Genomic DNA, 21761 nt, shown 5'->3' with positions numbered 1-21761 from the left:
TGTCTGAGCTGAAGGCTGGAAAAGGTCACTGCATGATTGTTTGTTTATTTGGTTAAGTTCTCCTCTAGGTTTTCTTGTAGCTGCATGGAATTTTATTTTATAGGACCTAAAAAAAATGTTGGTTTATTGTTATTATTTTTATTTGAGTTCATTTTTGTTTCTTTTTAAAATTCCCTCAAACATTTGTTTGCTGCTTGTTCAAATTACTTATTTAAAATAAGCTGGAACAACACAATTCTTTAGATTTTTTTTTATTGTTATTTGTTTAATCTATTTAATTTATTTCCGTTAACTAATCAGTTTGTGTTGGGACAGCATGAATTATTTGCACATAACCATGCATTTTTTGAACCCTGTATTTTGTTTTATTTGTTGGATTTTTTATCCAAAATTTATTAGAAATAATTCTAAAATAATGAAAAAATCTATTTTCTTCTGTTTTCCATATTGCACAGCAGATTGCAAGACAATCAATTGCAATATATAACACAATATATACAGTATACAGATCCCCTAGTTTTTCACTATTTTTTGATTGCTGAATCCAACGCAAAATCACCAAAAAGTCGCAAAGTTTAGCAATCCTGCAAAATTCTTATGTAAACGCAAAATAATCGCAAAAAAATCTACAATTGTTTTATTTCAGTTTGCAGTTTGCAGTTGACTTATAAACGTTGCATACGCAGTGCATGTTATGTAGTTGAGTGTCTCTCAAAAAATGACGTCTTACCTGTGCCCTCACGATATTAACATTACATGGAATGGAGGGCAGGGGAAAAGGGGAGTTTTCAACCTGAGCAGTAAGCAGATGCGGATGAAGTGATTGACATGTGAAGTCAAAGCGAAGATGGGATTAGACATCCCGTGGCGTGAATTGGGCATTTTGTGCCTTTGACGCACTTCAGACTGCAAAAAAAAAAAAGCGTGAGCAAACATTTAACAAATAAAGCAATAGAACAGTGGGTCATGGATGACGGCCACTGGACGTGATCGAATTGAAGGGCATTATTTGTGCACTACATGTATGGCTGGTATTGTGATGTGCGTCAAATAAATAAATTATTTTGGTGAACTCTTTCCCTGTAGTTTACAAGAGGAAACGTTTTACTGCCATTGACGAGTTTTATGGCAATCCATGTTTTAGGTATATTACGGGAGGGGAAGCCCTAACGCATGTCCTGAGTGAGGTAGATGTCAGATGCTTCGGGGAGTAAAATTTGAGAGAAAGTAAGGTCGAGGATAAAAAAAAGAGTTACACAAACTTCCTTTGGCTTAATCCCTACCATTTTAGATTTGTTTTTTGATCTTGTCTTGACAAGAGAACAAAATAATAAAGCTTTATTTTTGTGATTTGTGTCAGATTGCACACCTTTTAATTTTCCAATTGAATATATATATATATATATATATATATATATATATATATATATATATATATATATATATATATATATATATATATATATATATATATATATATATACATAATGTGTGTGTGTGTGTTTTACATTTTTTAAACACATCTTATGAATAAAGTTATAAGCCGCTTTAGGCTAACTTTTTTGTTGTTGTTGACAGTCTAAAGAACAAACCATTGTCATACAATAACTTGCCTAATTACCCTAACTTGCCTAGTAACCTAATTAACCTAGTTAAGCCTTTAAATGCCACTTTAAGCTGTATAGAAGTGTCTTGAAAAATATCTAGCCAAATATTATTTACTCTTTATTTTCATGGCAAAGATTAAAAAAATCAGTTATTAGAAATAGGTTATTAAAACTATTATGTTTAGAAATATGTTAAAAAAATCTTCTCTCCGTTAAATTGGGGGGAAAAATAAACAGGGGGACTAATAATTCAGCGCTAATAACTTTGACTTTATATATATATACATGTATCATTACAAATGTATATTTATATATATATTTTAATTGCAAGCAAAATGGTCCGCAGATTTCTAAGAATTACAGCCAAAAAAAGCTGTCATTTTTATCGGAAGAATCACCCCAAAAAAATGTGAGAAACTAGGGGGTCCGAGTATACAATATTTAAAAAAATGTGTACATAAAACTCCTTATGGGAACATGTTAGGAGGGCTTTATTCTTCTTATTCTTATTTCATTATTCTATTTTTATTCTCAATTACAGGAAATGTAGTATTACGTCATACTGTTGTAAAATGTAGCCACACTGAGGTGCTAATTCCACCAAGTATAAATAAATTAGAAATACAACAGTATTGTGTTTTACATAACAACTATATATATATAAAATACATTTACACATGGTTACACATGGTGTAAATAAAATCATTACATTATTGTTTCATTATTGCCCCTTAGTGTAAATATAAAATTGATGCTAAAATCAATAGGATTTTTTTTTTATAATCAAAAAGTAATATGTGTGTGTGATTATTTTCAATTCATTTCATTTTTATATCTATAGCGGTTTTACAATGTAGATTGTTTTAAAGCAGCTTAACAGGTGGAGAAAAGAGAATACAAAGCCAAAACAATATTTTAGATCATCTTTCAGATGAGACGTAAAACCGAGGTCCTGACTCTCTGTGGTCATTAATAATCCCATGGCACATATCATAAAGAGTAGAGGTGTAGCCCGGATGTCCTGCCCAAATTTCTTCGATCTGCCCTTACCCATCATGGCCTCCCAATCATCCCCATTCACTGAATTGGCTCTATCACTACCTCTCCACTACACTAATATTTACGTAGTATGTGGTGAGCGCACTGGCACTGTTGTCCTGTGGCTGCCGTCACCTCATCCAAGTGGAGGCTGCACACTGGTGGTGGTGTAGAGAGACCCCTACTCGTGATTGTGAAGCGATTTTGGTATATAGTCATACACAATATTGCACAATATAAATACACTTTACATTACATTGTAGAACATTCCAGCAAATCAGGCAGGCAGGAGAGTAGTTGTAAAATGCTGGTGTAGCTCTATTTAATTAAAACTGATTCAGTTCAGTTTAATATAAATGTCATCATTGAAGTTCAGTTTAATTCACTTTAGTTTAATTTTTGCCTTGCTTTAACCTTTATTATATAACTAACGTTTTATTGAACGATACTACATGTATGTAACATTGTGTTTTGTTTGTGAGTCAAAAATCATTAAGTGAAGTTGTTTAAGCCAAAAAAGTGCATATGTTCTTTACATTTTCAACTATTTAAGGGTTATAAAAATTTTAAGCAAAGTGGATGATAATTTTTTTCTTCTCCTTAAAACATTTGTCAAAATTCTTTTTATTTAAAAGATGAAGTGCAGCTCGAAGGATATTAGGACAGCAGATACTGGAGTATGACAGTCTTCTCAGCTACTTAAATCCCTAAAACATTAGCATTTACAGAAAGTGTTTCTTGTGTAAAGAACCTTTTCTTGTGCTTCATTTATTCAAACAAGCAGTCCATTATTTATCCTAGCATTGCATACACGCAGAAATGGTTCAGATTGTGCAATTGAACTTCATTCAAAATGGTAGCTTGAAGTTATGTGATAGTTTGAGATTCCAGTTGAGTACTGCTATGAAAATGAATGAATGAATAAATGAATGAATGAATGAATGATCAAATAGAATGAAAAAAGTAGTTGAAAATTGAATAGATCATACTTAGTTTTTCCTAAATTAGTTATTTCTAATTTGTGTTTTATTAAACATACTTTTTTTTTCTTGATAGTGATATTAATATAAAATCATTGTCTTTTTAATGAATTAACTAAAAGTGACCTTGTTATCAGACATGTTTCTATTAATTTTAGATGACACAATGCTAATGTTAATATTTCAGAAGATAAATCAATATTGAAATCAATATTTGTTGAAATAAACCTTGAAAACATTTGTAAATCTGACAACTTGTCATTTTATAAAGGAAAAAAAAAAGCTCTACATGCATTGTTATTTCGATTTGCCCAAAAAATTATATCAGAGCTCAAGTGATCTTATATTGGTTTCAGTAGCTATTTATTATTCATTCGTTCATTTTCCTTCAGCTTAGTCCCTTTATTAATCTTGGGTTTCCGCAGCGGAATGAATCACCAACTTATCCAGCATATGTTTTACACAGCGAATGCCCTTCGAGCTTCAACCCAGAACTGGGAAACACTCACACACACTAATTCTCATACATAATGTACACTACGGCCAATTCAGCTTATTTAATTCACCTATAGCACATGTCTTTGGACTGTCGGGGAAACCAGAGCACATGGAGGAGACCCACCTGAACACGGGGAGAACATGCAAACTCCACACAGAAATGCCAACTGGCCCAGTCTGGGACTCGAACCAGCGACCTTTTTGCTGTAAAAGTGCTAACCATTAATGTGGGGGAAGCATCACAAATTTTTACTTGCCTGCATGAGTAAACACAAAACCCCTAAGGTTTTTGACGGCACCTGATGCGTTAAGACCCAAAATAGAGTCACATGCGAGAAGTAGATAGAGAGATGAAGATAGACAGAAAATAAATGAGACAAACAGAATTCTCATGAATTTGATGGAATTGGAAATGGCAGTTATTTACAAAGATGGGAGGAAAAGGCAAGAGGAAACGAGAGACAAGCACTTGAACGTAAGAAAGGAAAGAAAGGTAAAGGTAAGATAAGAGCGCACTGATTGCTAGTAATGTCTTTTTACTCTCCTCAGATACGGCATACGTGCGCATTTTCATCAGTGACGTGAACGATAACAAGCCGGTGTTTGCCCAGCCCGTATATGAAGTGGACGTGGATGAGGATGCTGACGTGGGCTCCACCGTCCTCACAGTCAGCGCTAATGATGAAGATGAAGGTAGGTGAAGATCAAGAGCAGGATATTTTGGTGCGCAGATTAGAACAATATGCAGATTGCAGGAAACAGAGTGTTCATTTGGGTGAAAATGAGGGTTTGTACATTTGACAACCTGACATCACAGCTCAGGTGTGATCATTTACACCTGGTGAATACATGTTCTGCCGAGTGTGAGGAAGACATGTTAATTAATATATTAACTAATTAGAGACACGGAATGTCATTTTTGCTGCCAGAAGGTGCCTATTCACAAAAATCCAAATGCATAGATTGTTTTGTTGTGACATAGGGCTCATGGTCTAACAGGGTTGTGCTTATTCTCTTATTGAGTTATGGGTGTGTTTTGAGCATAGCGTGCATTAAACCAACCAGACTCTCATCCCCCATTCCCTTTAATAGTAAAGTGCGCCACACCATGGTGCATTTGCTATTTACATGGTGGACTTTGAAAGAGGAAAAACTAAATGTTTAGCTAGTGAAAAGCAGATAAACAGACTATCTGCAGTGCAAGGATAAAAAATGAGCCTCCTCGGCCTCTTTACTTTACTCCTTTACTTTCATGGATTAAGGAAACAGTGGAAACTCACTCCACTGAAGACATTCATTAGCTTACATATTTAATTTGTTTGTTAAGAGCAAAGATTTAAGTAACTAACACACTCCACACTAGACTTTAGACCTGCTTTTGGCTGGTCAATGGTGCTATTTCAGTTCTTCAAAATAGAAACGCGCCAACATTGCGCCTTAACACACATCCTTTAAAGACCGGAATTGCTATTTAAACAATGTGGTGCAAAACTTGAAAATTAGGGTTGCACTCATCTGAAAACAGCAACAAATCGCGTCAAACACATCTTGCACCTTATTGTGTCGGGTGTAAGACAGGGCCCAATCTTGAAATCTTGGGAGTTGTCGTCATCAATACATTATAAGAGACTACTGCATTATTCATGTTCCTGGATAAGTTTAAGTATAGAAAGACTGAAAGGTGTCAAAGTGAAATGAAGACCGATGAAGCAATTAAGAAGAAAGGAGCATTATGCAGCATGGAAGAAACACAGCTTTTATCATGCCACAGTTGACTGCTTCTGGTTCTTCTTGTGATAATGTGGGAAAGAAGCAATCAACCACATAAAAAAATACAGAATCAGATTACTGAAACCCATAGTTTCTGAAAACTCCAACCAGGGTAAAGATTTTCAGAAACATCAGTAACAGTGTTTTTGCCTTCTGATCTCGGCATGTGTTCTGTTTTCTCCTTTATGATTGGCCAACATGGCTTTATTCTATGGCTTTTATTGCCAACTGTTGATTCGGCATGCCCTTAAGAGTGCATCGCACTGTGTTTTTGTGTTTTCATATGGTCAGAGATTTATTCTTTTAAACAAAAGTGGGAAAAACTATAAAAATACCTGCATATGTGTGGACATATAATTTATTAAAATGTTTTTTTTTTTTCTGTTTTCTATGAAACCAAAGCAGAAATCGAGGGTGTATGACGACATAAGCAAAGCTGTACACACTCAAAAACATACTTTTGCTGCTTTTTCAGACTACATATTTAAAAAGTGTTGAATCAATACAATTCTTTAGTTTTTTTTTTTTTTTTTTTTTTTTTTAAGGGAAAACTTAACTGTTTTTATGCTCAGTCCATTAAAATTTGTTAAATCATTACGTTAACAGTGTATTTGTGTTGGAACAACATAAACGAATTGTGTGCAACCCAGCATTTTTTTTTTTTACAAAACATGGTTTGTGTCACTAGTTAATTATTACTATTTTTTTTTCTATGGATTGTATATTCTTTTAAACTTTTGGGATATCCTAAGTATAAGTCTGCAAAATGTATATTTCGCCACTTTAGTATTATAAGGTTCTATCTGATGTTTTTGTAAAAATTGAGTTCTTATTAAATGACTACATATTTACATTATGAAATGTTTTTTTTTTAATTTGTTTATAAAAAAACAAGTTTTATCTACAAAGTTAAACTCCAGATTGGCTTTAAAAGGTTTTTTCTGTAAGCCAATCAGCATATTAAATGCACACACGTGGACCAATCAGGATCAGTCTATTTGCCGTTTGCCGGAGTGCTCTATTGACAGCAGGAAAGACCAGAAAAAAACACAAAATCAGAGTCGACTAAATAATGCCGCACCACACAAAACTAAGAAAAACCTGATGCTTTAAAGATGTGTGTAAATGTGATGATTGAGAAGACTTTTTTTTTTTTTACATTGAGATAAAACGTTACATTTTACATTGTTGAAAAAGCTACTGTTATTAAAAAATCTAATATATTAAATGTGAAATATCTTCATTTATGTATATATAGTCAGTGAAAATTTTTTTCAATGTTTATTAAACTCATTTGCTCATTGTCTGTTTTATTTTAAAGTCTTAACATTTGATATCAAGCCTTGATGGGCAAACTCTTCATATAATTCAATAAATATAATTCATGTAAAGCACATAATTCAATAAATATTACCATAATACATATAGCCTTGTATACTTAATTTGAACAAGAAAAGATATTAATCATAAAACGTTAAATAAATGTCAGAGAAAGCCAAAATTTTACTTTCTCAAACATCAACCGTTACAGCACCAGTTTTTATTTTTTCTAATTAAATTAATAAACAGACTGATTGTATTTCCTAAAAGTAATGCTATAATGAATGATCTGTCAGATAGAACCTTATAATCTCAAGCTGAAAATTACTTTAGAATTAGAAGGGTCTACAGTATCTGCATTTGCCCTGTTTTTTACCCCAATTAGCAAATTTAAGAATTTTGATCATTTATATTTAGAGTACATTTAAGATCTCTGTCATATTAATGTATGAAAGAGCACTGTTACACACATATTGTTTGCTATATGGAATGCAAAGTCTTTGAAGCTCTATTTCTTAAAATCATTTAGAACGCAGGTAGAACCTTATAATTCCAAGGCAACAATATCTATTCTAGTGTTTTTTTTTTTATTATTATTAATTAATTTATTGTATATTCTAATTAAAATCTTAAATACTTTACATAAAAATAATAAAAAATATAATAATAATAGGGGCGGCGCAGTGACGCAGTGGGTAGCACGTTCGCCTCACAGCAAGAAGGTCGCTAGGTCGCTGGTTCGATCCTCGGCTCGGTTGGCGTTTCTGTGTGGAGTTTGCATGTTCTCTCTGCGTTCGTGTGGGTTTCCTCTGGGTACTTCGGTTTCCCCCACTGTCCAAAGACATGCAGTACAGGTGAATTGGGTAGGCTAAATTGTCCTAATGTGTTTGTGTGTGTGTGTGTGTATGTATGGATGTTTCCCAGAGATGGGTTGCGGCTGGAAGGGTATCCGCTGCGTAAAAACTTGCTGGGTAAGTTGGCGGTTCATTCCGCTGTGGCGACCCCAGATTAATAAAGGGACTAAGCCGACAAGAAAATGAAATGAAATTAAATAATAATAATAATAATAATAATAATAATAATAATAATAACAATAATAATGAATTTCAAAGAAAAATTTAGTGTGCATTACATTTTGAAAAAGTCCAATTATGAATAAGATTTGGATAAAAAAGGGGTTGTTTCAATATTTACTTTGTTTCTGCTGTCGGGCTACATTAGTGCATGCTAAACCTCTCACAGGGTTTGGCTAGCACACAGCGATATTAATGAAACACGGTTCGAACATGTTCCCAAGAGCTCGTGCTTGTCTCCAGGCTGTTGCTCTCATATTCCTCTGCTTTGTGCAATAACATCTGTAGCACTCGTGAATGTGAGACAGAGACAGTTGGTTCCTCATCAATATACCCTGAGAACATAACAAATGCCGCTCCCTAGATATACGCAGCCCTCCTGCATTGCCATGCAAAAAGCCTGAGATAATATTTTTGTTTTATCACGCACTCAGAAACACGCAGGAAGAGGATAGTCTACATAACTCATCAGCCGGCCTGTCTCGCTATACAGATGCACTACTGAAGCGCGTAATTCCCTGTGCTCCAGTTGAATCCACGCTACACTCCTTGGTGTGGATTTGATGCAGGGTAGAGGAAGGGAATTCTTGCATCAGTCATTCATCATAATACAGCCTGAAGTGCTTGGACATTCCCCGAGCCTGAAGCTTTACCCTGATGAATAGATTTCAGCCTTCGCTGCAGCTCAGACTTAAAGGGATAGTTCGTTCAAAAATGAGAATTTACTCACTATTTACCTTCCCTCAAGAGATTCCAAACCTTTATGAGTTTCTTCCTTCTGTTGAATGCAAAAGAATATATTTTGGAAGCTGAAAATATGTAATCGTTGACTTACATAGCAGGAATAAACAAATACTACAGAAGTCAATGTTTCCAACATTCTTCAAAATATCATTATTTGTGTTTAACAAAAGAAAGAAACCACTGAATGTTTGAAATAAGTAAAGGGTGAGTAAATAATGACAGCATTTTTGCTTTTGGCTGAACTATCCCTTTAACCCTCGCAGCCACATGGAGGAAAGCCATGGAAAGCTGGCGAGCTTTCATTCCACAATACATCTGCTCTTTCATGAGCTAGCCATGCTTGATTCTTTGCATTAGCAAAACGTGCAAATAAGCCAAATATTCCCTAATGCAATTTTGTAGAGGTACCCAAGGCAATGTGAGATGGTGGAGAGGAAATGGCGATAAGGCTCGTAATGCGTCGTTTCCTATTCATTAACCTTGTACCAGCAGGAATATCCAAACACACTGTGAGCGGATCTGATGGATTGAGGATTGTGTTTTGCACTGTTTGCTTAGCTGGGTTGTTTGTTTATATGCAGTCTCTTTGAGCTTTGAGTCCTCAATGCAACATTACAGCAAATTGGTAATAAGGAATTTAATAAAAGACACAACATGTGCATCTTTCACTGTTTAATTAACACAACCCAATGGGGATCTAAGCATTTATTCCTTACCTATTAAGTTGGTTCGAAGATTGTGCTTGATTGTTTTTCATTAGCTAGCTTTCAAATGTAGCTATGCTCATCTTTGATGAATTGGAAACTGCTACAACAAAGACATTTGAGTAATGTTAAATGTAAACATTATAGTTTATCACAGCTGAATACTGTGGTCTGACTTATTCTTTTTTTAATGACATATGCCGAGTTCAGACTGCATGATTTTGAAAGTTGTCGTGTCACAGATGTTTTCACACTGAATGGCTATATGAGCTAGCGTTTTTTTTTTGCTGCTTTGTTTACACTGCAAGATGGATTGGCGACAGAGGCTTTCACATTGCATGTCTTTACAATAGGAAGAATTGCCGACAACTTTGTCCAAACTACGTCTCACAACCAAAAACACATCGTATATCTTTTGTTATTAACGAGAAAGAAGCCTTTAGTGGGGCAGAAAATGTATGTATTTTCTCAACTGGGTTAAAAGGGAATTGGCAATTTCTCCTCAACTTTCTTTTGAGACTCGGTTGTGATATTGCTCAGATGACACGTCAAACAGACACAGTGCTCCTGCCAAATTTACACTAGTTTTCCTCCATTTCTTAGGTTCAAATAAACTGAAAATGAGCTCTCCCCCAGCTTCCCGCTGGCCTACAGATACACACACTATTGAATGCTGCTCTCTCATTGGCTGTAGGTGATCGGTGATGTTGTTTTCAGTCAAAACTCATTTCACATGGCATGATTTGAAGCGCCAACAACGTGACATATTTACCATGCCAAATATTTCACAGGCATCAGCAACTCATCGGCTATTCTCTCAGTTGGCGTCTTTGAGAGTTCACATTTTGTGATTGTTACTCGCGTGCACGAGCACCAATTTGCCTGTGATTTCAGGCAATTTTTTCTCAAAACCTGTCGGCGAGTCAAAATCGTAGCTAAAATCGTGCAGTCTGAACTCGGCATTAATGACAGTACAGTGTACTGTAGTATAGAAAAGTAGGTGAAAGTAGGTGAGTCCAGCTTTGTTACGGTGGGATTGTAACTGATTCAGTTACTATGACCATTTATGTAAAGCTGCTTTGACACAATCTACATTGTAAAAGCCCTATACAAATAAAGCTAAATTGAAAAATTTAATTATCGAGTGACGAAAATGAAAAGGGTTTGCAATAAAAGGGCAGTTTCAATTCGTGAACTTGCTGATTGTGCAACACAAACACAGATGCAGGGAAGATGGACAGTGAACCTGAGAGCAGCATTTACCGCAGATCTGAGAGCTGTGAGGATTTGGAGGATTTTCAGTCTATAATATTGTAGTGATATTACTGTAAGGTTAGTAACTAAATCTTTTTGATTAAGGTGTGTCTTGAAAAACTGAAAGAGTACTAACTTTTCCACCTCACAAATTAGAACTTAAATAGAATGTGACCCCTTACAAATGCAACCTAAATTGTACATTTTGTTTAAATCTATGTTTTATTAGAGAAATTTTCACAATGTAAATTTGTCAAATTGTGTAGGGTAAGTATTTAAGTAAATATTTTACTTTGTAGTAAATCAATTAATTAAATTAATTACAATTAGGGTGTTACTATGTATATAAGTACATATTATACATGAATTTATATACACACATAAATACAATAGATTTTAGTCTGAAATGTGATATGTATACAGTACAGATGAATGAAACATTTAATAATTTCTTCTAACAATAATGGGCAAGGCTTCTGAAAAGAAAAGTGTCCATTCACCTTGAAGCTGTTCCAAATTTTCCAAATTTGAAGGATTATTTTTAAGTTTCAAGTGGGGTGTAAGTTTTTTTAGACACCAAACGTTTTTCAACTCCATTAGTAACTTTTTTTTTTCAAAAAAAGGACAGGCAGTTTAGAACAACATGATAGTGATTAATGGGCATTTGACGTATTATTATAAGTTATATTATTAACTTGTTATTATTATTATTATTATTATTATTATTATTGTTATTATTATTATTATTATTATTATTATTATTATTATTATTATTATTATTATTATTATTATTATTAAATTAAGCTTTCAGTAATTTCCTTAGTACTGAAATGCGTTAAACATGCACAAATGCACAGAAGAGGTGCTGGCTTGGTGGTATTGAAAAGTAAAAAATTCATGAGGTTTTAAAAGCTATAAGTTTTGAGTGCAATTTTTTTTTTTTTTTTTTTTATTAGATGTTAAAAGGAAAGCCCAGCTTGAGCTAAATGGGCCTTTGACTGAATGTCTGGCAAAAACTGGGGTATAATGGGTACAAAGCAGGGTTTCGGGTGGGGAGAAATTTGAAATAAGTGAATTTTTTTTAGACCATTGTTAAACATTCTGAAAAAAAAGAAATAGAGAATGTTTAATTCTAGACATATCTTCACCTAATTTAAGGTTTATTGGTCTGTTTCCATGGTGGCGAGTGTCCAAGGCTGCTCTTAACAATAACCTCTAAAGGCCATCAAAGCAGTTTATTGTTCACCTGCAGCAAAAAGCTTGTTATCATGCTTTAAATATATATCGTTTTTCCTGCTAAGCATTTTTTGACACTTTAAGAAATGCCTGACTTTTAGCCTTTTGTCCAATAGCTTTTACATCCGCTTAAATGAAGATATTTCACTTCCTCGTTGTTCTTCTTGAGATTTTATTCAAGCCATAGCAAAAAACATTCTCTCTGTTCAGTAACTGCTCTTATTCTTTAGGTGCTAATGCCAAGTTACGCTACCAGATTACCTCAGGAAATGTCGGAGGTGTTTTTGACATGGAGCCTGAGGTGGGGACCATCTTCATCGCCCAGCCATTGGATTATGAACAAAACAAGCTCTACAAGTTGCACGTCTTGGCCTCGGATGGCAAGTGGGAGCATTATGCTACAGTGATAGTTACAATTGTGAATAAAAATGATGAGGCACCTGTTTTCTCTGTGAATGAGTACTACGGCAGTGTGACAGAGGAGCTGGATGGTTCTCCTGTCTTTGTGCTACAGGTACAGTTTCTAGTTTCTCTTCTTGGATTCCATCAGCTCTGTGTTATTTTTCAGCTCATATTTTTGTTATTTCAAAATGTCATTTGAGGCTTTTATTTCTTTTTGGGGAAAAAAGTGTGTTAGTAGTCTCTCTAAATGTAATAAAAAAAGGTCATTGATGTGTGAATTAACACATTCTTCTTTCATTATTACGCTTGTTACAAATTAATAATACAACATCATTGGAAATTGCCCAAGCACTCATTTGCATGTCCTTGTCAGGGTATTTTGTGTTTTGTTTTTTGTTGTTATTATTATTATTATTATGGTGAAAATTGGGATTGATTTGTTCTTTTGAATGCAGTCAATATTCCCATAGAGTCTACAGAGGTTTGTGCATTCTTTTTAAAGTCTAAAGATGTTTCATTATTAAAAGAATGAAATGGAATTAGGAACATCATTTGACTATTTGTGGAAAAGAATTGAGAGGCTCCTTTTTAATCAGATAGTTTAATATTTTTTTAATGCCAAAAATTGTTTGAGGTAATCTTATTTCCTAACTTTTATTTAATCTCCTGGACAAAATTGGTTGTTTTTTATCATTTATTTTAATTTATTAGTTTCTTTCTTTTTTCATATTTTTTCTCATTTGTTTGCTGTCATTTGTATTCTAATACAAATCATGTTTGTAATAATGTTTATAATCACAAATGTGCAAAACTATGTGAAGCGGATGGATGGATGGATGGATGGATGGATGGATGGATAAAAGGACAGAAAGAAAGAGGAAATAGGATGGATGGATGGATGGATGGATGGATGGATGGATGGATGGATGTATGGATGGATGGATGAACGAAAGGACAGAAAGAAAGAGGAAATAGGATGGATGGATGGATGGATGAAAGGACAGAAAGAAAGAGGAAATAGGATGGGTGAATGGATGGATGGATGGATGGATGGATGTATGGAAGGATGGATGAAAGGACAGAAAGAAAGAGGAAATAAGATGGATGGATGGATGGATGGATGGATGGATGGATGGATGAATGCATGGTTGGTTGGTTGGTTGGTTGGTTGGTTAGTTGGTTGAATGGATAGATGGATGGATAAAGTGTTGATTGGATGGATGGATGGATAGATGGTTAATGATATGGATGAATAGACTTTTATATAGTGTGGGTGGGTATATTTTTAGAGAGATGCATAGGAAAGATTGGTTTATGGTTTTTGGAGCTTTGGTGTTGCCGCCATTGATGAATATTTAATTTGCCCCTTTTGCGTTTTTTGGCTGAGCACCCAGTTAAGAGGGATGTGCGTGCTTTTTTACAGTTTTTCAAGGAGTGGTTTATAAAAAATAAAGTTAGATATATGTTAAAGAGAGGGATGGATAGAGAGATGTGTTAATGAAAAGAGTGGGTTAATGGGTTAATATACAGATGGTTGGTGGATGGATGAAATATAATGATATATGGATGAATGGATAGATGGATAAATGAAACAAGAAAGAGAGAAAGAAAGAAAGAAAGAAAGAAAGAAAGAAAGAAAGAAAGAAAGAAAGAAAGAAAGAAAGAAAGAAAGAAAGAAAGAAAGAAAGAAAGAAAGAAAGAAAGAGAAAGAAAGAAAGAAAAGATGGATGGATGGATGGATGGATGGATGGATGGATGGATGGATGGATGGATGGATGGATGGATGGATGGATGGGTGGATGGATGGATGGATGGATGGATGGATGGATGGATGGATGGACGGATGGATGGTTGTATGAATGGTTTATTGAGGTTGGTGGATATACTGTTAGAGAAATGGGTGGTATGAAAGATTGGTTGATTGAAAAAGTTAGAAATCTGGTAAAGAGAGAGATGGACAGATATAGAGAAGAGTTTATGGAAAGAGTTGGAGAGATGGGTGGTGGATGGATTAAATAAAGCAAAAATAAATAAAGAATGATGGCTGGATCGATGTGTATATAAGCGAATAAATGTATGGATGAAGAAGAGATGGATGGAGAAGGAATGGAAAAATACATGTATAGATGTATGAACAGACAGTTGGAAAGATGCACAGAAGGTTGTGCAGATAAAATAGATGATAGATCAATACACATAGAGAAATATATGGATGACTAGAACATGTACAGATAAAATGAGTATATATGGATGGATGGTTGGAGGAATAGAGTGATTTTTGTTTTTGCTAAGAGTGCAGAATAATCTTCAATATATTCTCTTTGATGTTGCAGGTAACAGCTTCTGACCCAGATAAGGATGCTGACCAGGAGGCTTTGAGATATTCCCTTCATGGTCAAGGTGCTGAGAGCGAGTTCATCATTGACGAGGTGACTGGGAAGATTTATGCCCAGAGAACATTAGACCGCGAGGTCCGGGCAGTGTGGCGTTTTGTGGTCCTGGCTACAGATGAGGGTGGCGAGGGGCTGACAGGATTCACAGATGTCATCATCAACGTATGGGACATAAACGACAATGCTCCTATTTTTGCGTGTGCTCCGGACAGTTGCCATGGAGATGTGGCTGAAAATTCTCCCCCTGGCACCTCCGTCATGGAGATGACGGCCACTGATCTGGATGATGCAGCTGTCGGACAAAACGCAATGCTGGCCTATAGGATTGTAGGTAATGCTGCTCTTAATGGAGCTAACAATGGAGCAGATATGTTTAACATCAATCCTGCAACTGGGACTGTTTCTGTATCGATGTCTGGCCTGGACAGGGAACAGATTGACTCGTATGTATTGGTGGTGGAGGCACGGGATGGTGGAGGTATGATTGGATCAGCCACCGCCACTATCCACGTAACAGACGTTAATGACCACATACCTCGTTTCCTGGACCGCTCCTGCTTCGTGCGCATCCCTGAAAGCAGTGAGCCCAACACGGCCGTAATTGAGCTCGCCGCAGAGGATGCAGATGCTGGAGAAAATGGCCAGCTTACCTTCAGCGTAGTGGCTGGTGATCCCGAACAGAAGTTTTATATGGTAAGCCATCGACAGGAGCAGCGTGGGACTCTACGTCTCAAAAAGCGACTGGATTACGAAAGACCAGGCGAGCAACGTTTCAACCTCACCATCAAAGTGGAGGACATGCAGTACTCCACTCTTCTACACTGCACACTCGAAATCGAGGATTGCAATGACCACGTGCCGGTCTTCATTCCTCACTTCCTCCAGCTTCCTGCCATACGAGAGGACGTGGCTCCAGGAACGAGTTTGGCAAGTGTGGCTGCCAGTGATTTGGACTCGGGGTTGAACCGCGAGATTACTTATACCATTGCTGCTGAGTCTGATCCCTACCATCTGTTTTCAGTGGACCAGTCAGGGCTGGTCACTGTTGCTAGCGAGTTGGATCGTGAAAAGGTCGCACAGCATCACTTGGTTATTCTCGCAGCAGACCACGGGACACCACCATTGACTGGCACCGCAACGATCCAGATGGCTCTGCTGGATGTCAATGACAACGGCCCTGAGTTTGAGGCTGCATATGCACCAGTAGTGTGGGAGAATGTTTTGGGACCACAGGTCGTGCAGCTTAACCAGACTTCCATGCTATTGAGAGCCGTGGACAGAGATTCAGAGGAGAATGGCTCGCCCTTCTCGTTTTTCGTGCCTCTGGAGTATCGTTACAGCAATGACTTCCACCTGCAGGATAATGGGAATGACACGGCCACCATCACCGCCCTGAGAGCTTTCGACAGAGAGAGACAGAAGGAGTTTCTTTTACCTGTCATCATGACCGACAGCGGCAGTCCACCCAAGACCGTCACAAACACCCTCACCATCACCATCGGCGACGAGAATGACCACGCACACACAGCGGGACAGAAGAAAGTGTTCATCAACTGCCACAGAGGTAATCTCTCTAATATTATAAGCGTGTGCTGGCACGTTAAAGTGGGTCATGGTAAATTATATTCAGTGATGAGCTGATACAGTTTGATTTAAATTTGATTATAAAATCTGATATAACAATAGGTTGCTCATTGAGCTGCTTGTTTGAATTGTTTCGCATTTTCTTGATGTGGTTATTTTTATTTTCCTGATGATTATCATGAGTGTAATAAGTCTTCACAAAGCAGCTTGTATGTTTAAAATTATACAGCATTAACCAATTACTATTAATATTCAGCCGTGAGATGTGCCTATATTTGGTAGCACTTAATGTTGAGGTGTCTTTGTTACACATTCCATGTACTTAATAGTAATTGCAATTAATTATTCATAATTACATTGAACTAATTTTAAACATTTTAAAACAATATAGTCAGTACATGTAATTAATATTAGGTATTAAGTAAAACAGTAAGTAAATGATTTGGCTATAATAAGGGCACCTGGATATAAAGTATAACCAGAATTTGGTTATATATTGATGCTATTTCTTCCATATTTAAAGTAAAATATTTTAATTTACTTGCATAAACTGACAATTGACGAATTGTAGACAGCATAATATCAGTGTTTAAACTTTAGGAGGGTTGAGATATTGATATTTGGTAGAGTAACGCTGTTTGCCAATCACAACAACTAAACATTTATTTATTTATTTATTTATTTATTTATTTATTTATTTATTTATTTATTTATTTATTTATTTATTTATCTATCTATTTATCCGTCCATCTATTTATTTATTTACATTGAATAAATGAATGAATAAATTAATGAATGAATGAATGAATGAATGGCAAATAAATGGCAACAGTTTTATATGGATTTTATTAGAAATGAAATAATTGCATTATTTACAAGCCAGTGGTTCAAGAATAGTTAGTGGTTTTATAAGATCACTCACAATGCATAAGTAAATGATTTATGGGTTGTGTGACATAGGTTGTGTGACCTAATCTAGTGAGGATTATTTATGCTTTAAAAATCCCATATACAGTACATCCAGAAAATATTCATAGCGTTTCAATTTTTTCACTTTTTGTATGTTACAGCCTTATTCCAAAACTGATTAAATAGATTTATTTTCTAAAAATTCTACACACAATACCCCATAATGACAATGTGAAAAAAAAAAAAAAAAATATATATATATATATATATATATATATATATATATATATATATATATATATATATATATATATATATATATATATATATATATATATATTATTATTATTTTTTATTTATTTTTTTACAAATTTATAAAAAATTAAAAATCAGTATTCATATCCTTTGCTCAATACTTTGTTGATGCACCTATTGCAGCAATTACAAACTCAAATATTTTTGAATATGATGCTAAAAGCTTGGCACACCTGTCTTTGGGAATTTTTGCCCATTCCTCTTTGCAGTACCTCTCAAGCTTGGTTGGATGGAAAATGATGGTATGCAGCCAATTTTAGATCAACCATACATTAATAATGTATGAAAACACAATTATTAAGCACATTATGTGCATTTTAGTCAATAACACAGCATAGCTGCATTTATAAACTGCTTACTAATGTCTATTAATCTAGAGTTAATGCTTAACAAATAATCAATTAGCTATTTGCTAATGCTTAATGATACATAGTGTGTAGTTATTATAGAATGTTACCAATACTGATTAATAAAATATAATATAATATTTAATTTATCAATAAAGACATTGTATGCTTAAAGAACCCCCAAGTCCCCAGTGATATAAATTTTTGTAGCTTTGTTTAGGATTCTTCTTCAAACCTCACATTATTAGGTATGCACATCTTAATATAGTCCAAATAAGAAAATAATTCACACACAAAGTGTAAACGGCAACATACTGTGTTGTTTTATGTTGTTGTTTTTACCTCAGTTTCCCGCAGATGAGCACTTTAAAATAGACTCGTTTAACTGCTCGATAAAAGTAATTATTCTTTTTTTAAATGTTACTAGATTGACAGGAGACATTTTAGGATTGACTGAAATGTTACAGAATTACTGAGAGAGAAGGGTAAAACTTCAGTTCTTTCATTTCTTACTCTCTGGGTAGTTTCTTTCATGTTTTGTTGTTGTAGTCTGTCACTTGGATCAGTTTTTACAATGATTTACTAAATGGGGAGGCTGTTGGGTGAGAGATTTTAAAAGCTGTTAACCATTAAATCCCAGTGCTACAAAAATTAAACAGGTTTGCTTTTTTCCATCACTAAACATCCTTAAAATTGTTCAAAATATATAACTTGAACATTGCTAAATTTGACCCAATGCAGTCAGTACTGGTGTCAGCAGGAAGTCACCATAATGTTGTTAGACTTTAGCATGCTGGGCGATTCAAATTGTAAATATTTTCCTGCCAAACTTGTTGCTATGATACGTTTTAGAGTGTGAATGACTATTATATCCAATTGTAGCCCACATTTTCTAAAGAAAATATGCAATTATTAGCTTTAACCAAGTTTTGTAATTTAGCTGCTAAAGTTCTTTGAGGTTAGTGTTAAAAGTCTGTTAACATGTTACTTGCTAACACAATTAGTTTCAATTCAGCTACCCTACAAGAAATGTTTTATGTAACATAAAGGCATAGTTCACCCAAGAATGAAAATCTTCTATTTACTCCCCCTCAAGCTAGAATAAAAGCAGTTTTAAATAAAAAAATAAATTAAATTAAATAAAAAAAAAACATTTTAAGGTCAAAATTATTAACCTCTTTAAGCTATACATATTTTTTGATAGTCTACAGAACAAACCATCGTTATACAATAACTTGCCAAATTACCCTAACCTGTCTAGTTAACCTAATTAACCTAGTTAAGCCTTTAAATGTCAATTTAAGCTTCATAGAAGTGTCTTAAAAACATTTAGTCAAATATTATTTACTTTCAACCACTGATGCTGTTTGCAGACCAATGCAGTTTATATGACTAATGCAGGCCAATACAGTAGTCTCTGTTATGGCTGTCTTCAGTTTTTGGTGGCAGCTTGTCAGCTAATACTAACACTGTTGACTAAAATCAATAACCACCTCTTTGCTGAGAAATACCCTGAAAACAAGTTTGCATTTATGTTTCTGTCTGTGTGCACATGTCAGTACAATCCTGTAGAGCAGGAGAAATCGTGCAAGCGTGCATTAATTTAGTTGGTAATTATGGAGCCTGTTTGTGACTTTTATACTGTTTGCTGTCTTGTCTTGTTTATTTATTTATTTACTTACTTTTTTCTATTGTAGGCTGTAAGGCCCCTGGAAATGTGTGGAAGTTAACTACAAGAGTAGTCCTGAAACAATAGCTGTGCTTTGCTAATACTTTATAATACAAATTCCTTTATTAATGTTAGATAATGTATTAAACAGATAAATAACCCAGAATGGAAGATTTACTCACTATTTTCTGTAATTACTCAACCTCAAGTGGTTTTAAACCATTATGAGGTTTATTTTTTATTGTGTTTAACAGAAAATAAGCTATTTTTAGACAGTTGAAATCCTGTAACCACTGACTTTGACTGTAGGACAAACACATACTATGGAAGTAAATTATTACAGATTTCAGGAACAGGTGAAGGGTGAGTAAAAGATGACAGCAATGTCATATCTGGGTTAACTGTTCCTTTATCATGACAAAACAATGAACAATACATATACAATGTTTATTAATAAAAAGCTAGTTTATTTATTTGTTTTTTTTTTCTTAACTCAGTGCATTACTAATATTACTACTATACAACAATGCATTAGTAAATGTTTAACTATAATTAATAACGTTGTACATATCGTCACCTTGGAATTATAAAGTTCTATCTGCGTTCTGAATGATTTTGAGATACTGAGTTTCAAAGTTTTTGGATTCCATGTAACAAACAATATGTTTGTAACCTTTGTTTTTTAAATAAAGTCTTAAATGTAAACAACTTATAAAAAACATCCCATAATGTAAATAAGTTATCATTTAATAAGAATGTCAAAAACTCAATTTTGAACCTTATAATTATAAGGTGACGATATACTGTTTATTCTTAGTTCATGTAATTAAATGGATTAACTCAAATGAACTAGTTGAATGTTATTGTAAAGTGTGACCACTGATTCTCCTTAATAATTAACCCTTCCATGGGGCTATTTATCTTTTTATTAAATAACTACTATTTATTTCTAGATTATTTAAGGCTAAAATCATTCAATATAATTTGCTTTGTACATCTGACCTTTGACTTTTATTTATTTATATAATTTATAACTGATTTTGTCCCATTTAGGGTAAATCATTTTTGTAAACTTGTCTGAAACTGGCTATTGTGACACCACTATTTACATTTATACAGACTCCGCATATAGAGCACAGCATGTCTGTTTACAGTTGTCAGTTCATATAAGTCTATAGACAGTTCTGAATTTTTGCAGTGGCATACTGTAGTGTTTTTACAGACACAAACATGCATTTATATACTGTACTGTATCCTACACCTGATGCGCAATCTATGTTTTGACACATGGTTTTTTTTTTTATAATGACAGGGAGAATGCCAACCAATGTGCTGGGAAAGGTTTACTCTCCAGATCCAGATGACTGGGATAACAAGACGTATGCCTTCGAGGGACATGTTCCTAAGTGAGACTTTTTCTTTTCTTCTCCACTCTATTTTCTAGCACCTTTTCCTTTCTGTCCACATCGTTGCATCATCCCCTCCACCTTGTTAACATGTTTATACACCTCTCACTGCACCCTTGCTCTCAAACATTTTTTTTTTCTGCACCTTTTGTGATGCTAAGGGGTCAGGGGGTCTCTAAAAAACAATGTCTAATCCGTGGTTCTCACATCCAAGCATCATTCATCTTCACTTTTTCTTTTCAACTGATGTTGTACATTTTTCTTGAGAGGTGAATACAATGATTAGATATTCTCGACAGGACCAGTCTTGATGTTTTGAGCACACAGGCACCTGAGCTCTCGCTTTCTGAAAGAACTCAATATACACATCAAAAATTCAGATTATTCCATTAGGAAAATGTGGAAAAAAGACTTATAGATATATCATTTTTTTGAGGCTTAATATTTTGTTGTAACTTAAATTTAGCTTCCTATGTCTACATATAAATATTTTAGGCAGTTTTGTTGTTGTT

At 34.6% G+C, this 21761-nt stretch overlaps 1 protein-coding gene across 1 annotated transcript in view; it reads left to right on the top strand.

Moving 5' to 3' along the window:
* si:ch211-186j3.6 overlaps positions 1-21761 on the top strand; it is a 453204-nt gene that overhangs the window by 295402 nt on the left and 136041 nt on the right. Inside the window, exons 16-19 of the mRNA XM_087261712.1 lie at positions 4673-4816; positions 12455-12738; positions 14960-16583; positions 21156-21249. Of these exons, the coding sequence (XP_087117838.1) occupies positions 4673-4816; positions 12455-12738; positions 14960-16583; positions 21156-21249 (2146 nt within the window). The remainder of the gene's footprint in view (positions 1-4672; positions 4817-12454; positions 12739-14959; positions 16584-21155; positions 21250-21761) is intronic.

Source organism: Danio rerio, chromosome 7, assembly GCF_052040795.2.
Source record: "Danio rerio strain M-AB ecotype USA chromosome 7, GRCz13ab, whole genome shotgun sequence".
NCBI lineage: Eukaryota > Metazoa > Chordata > Actinopteri > Cypriniformes > Danionidae > Danio > Danio rerio.
Note: the sequence above shows the minus strand (reverse complement) of the source record. Positions and strands in the feature narration are given on the sequence as shown.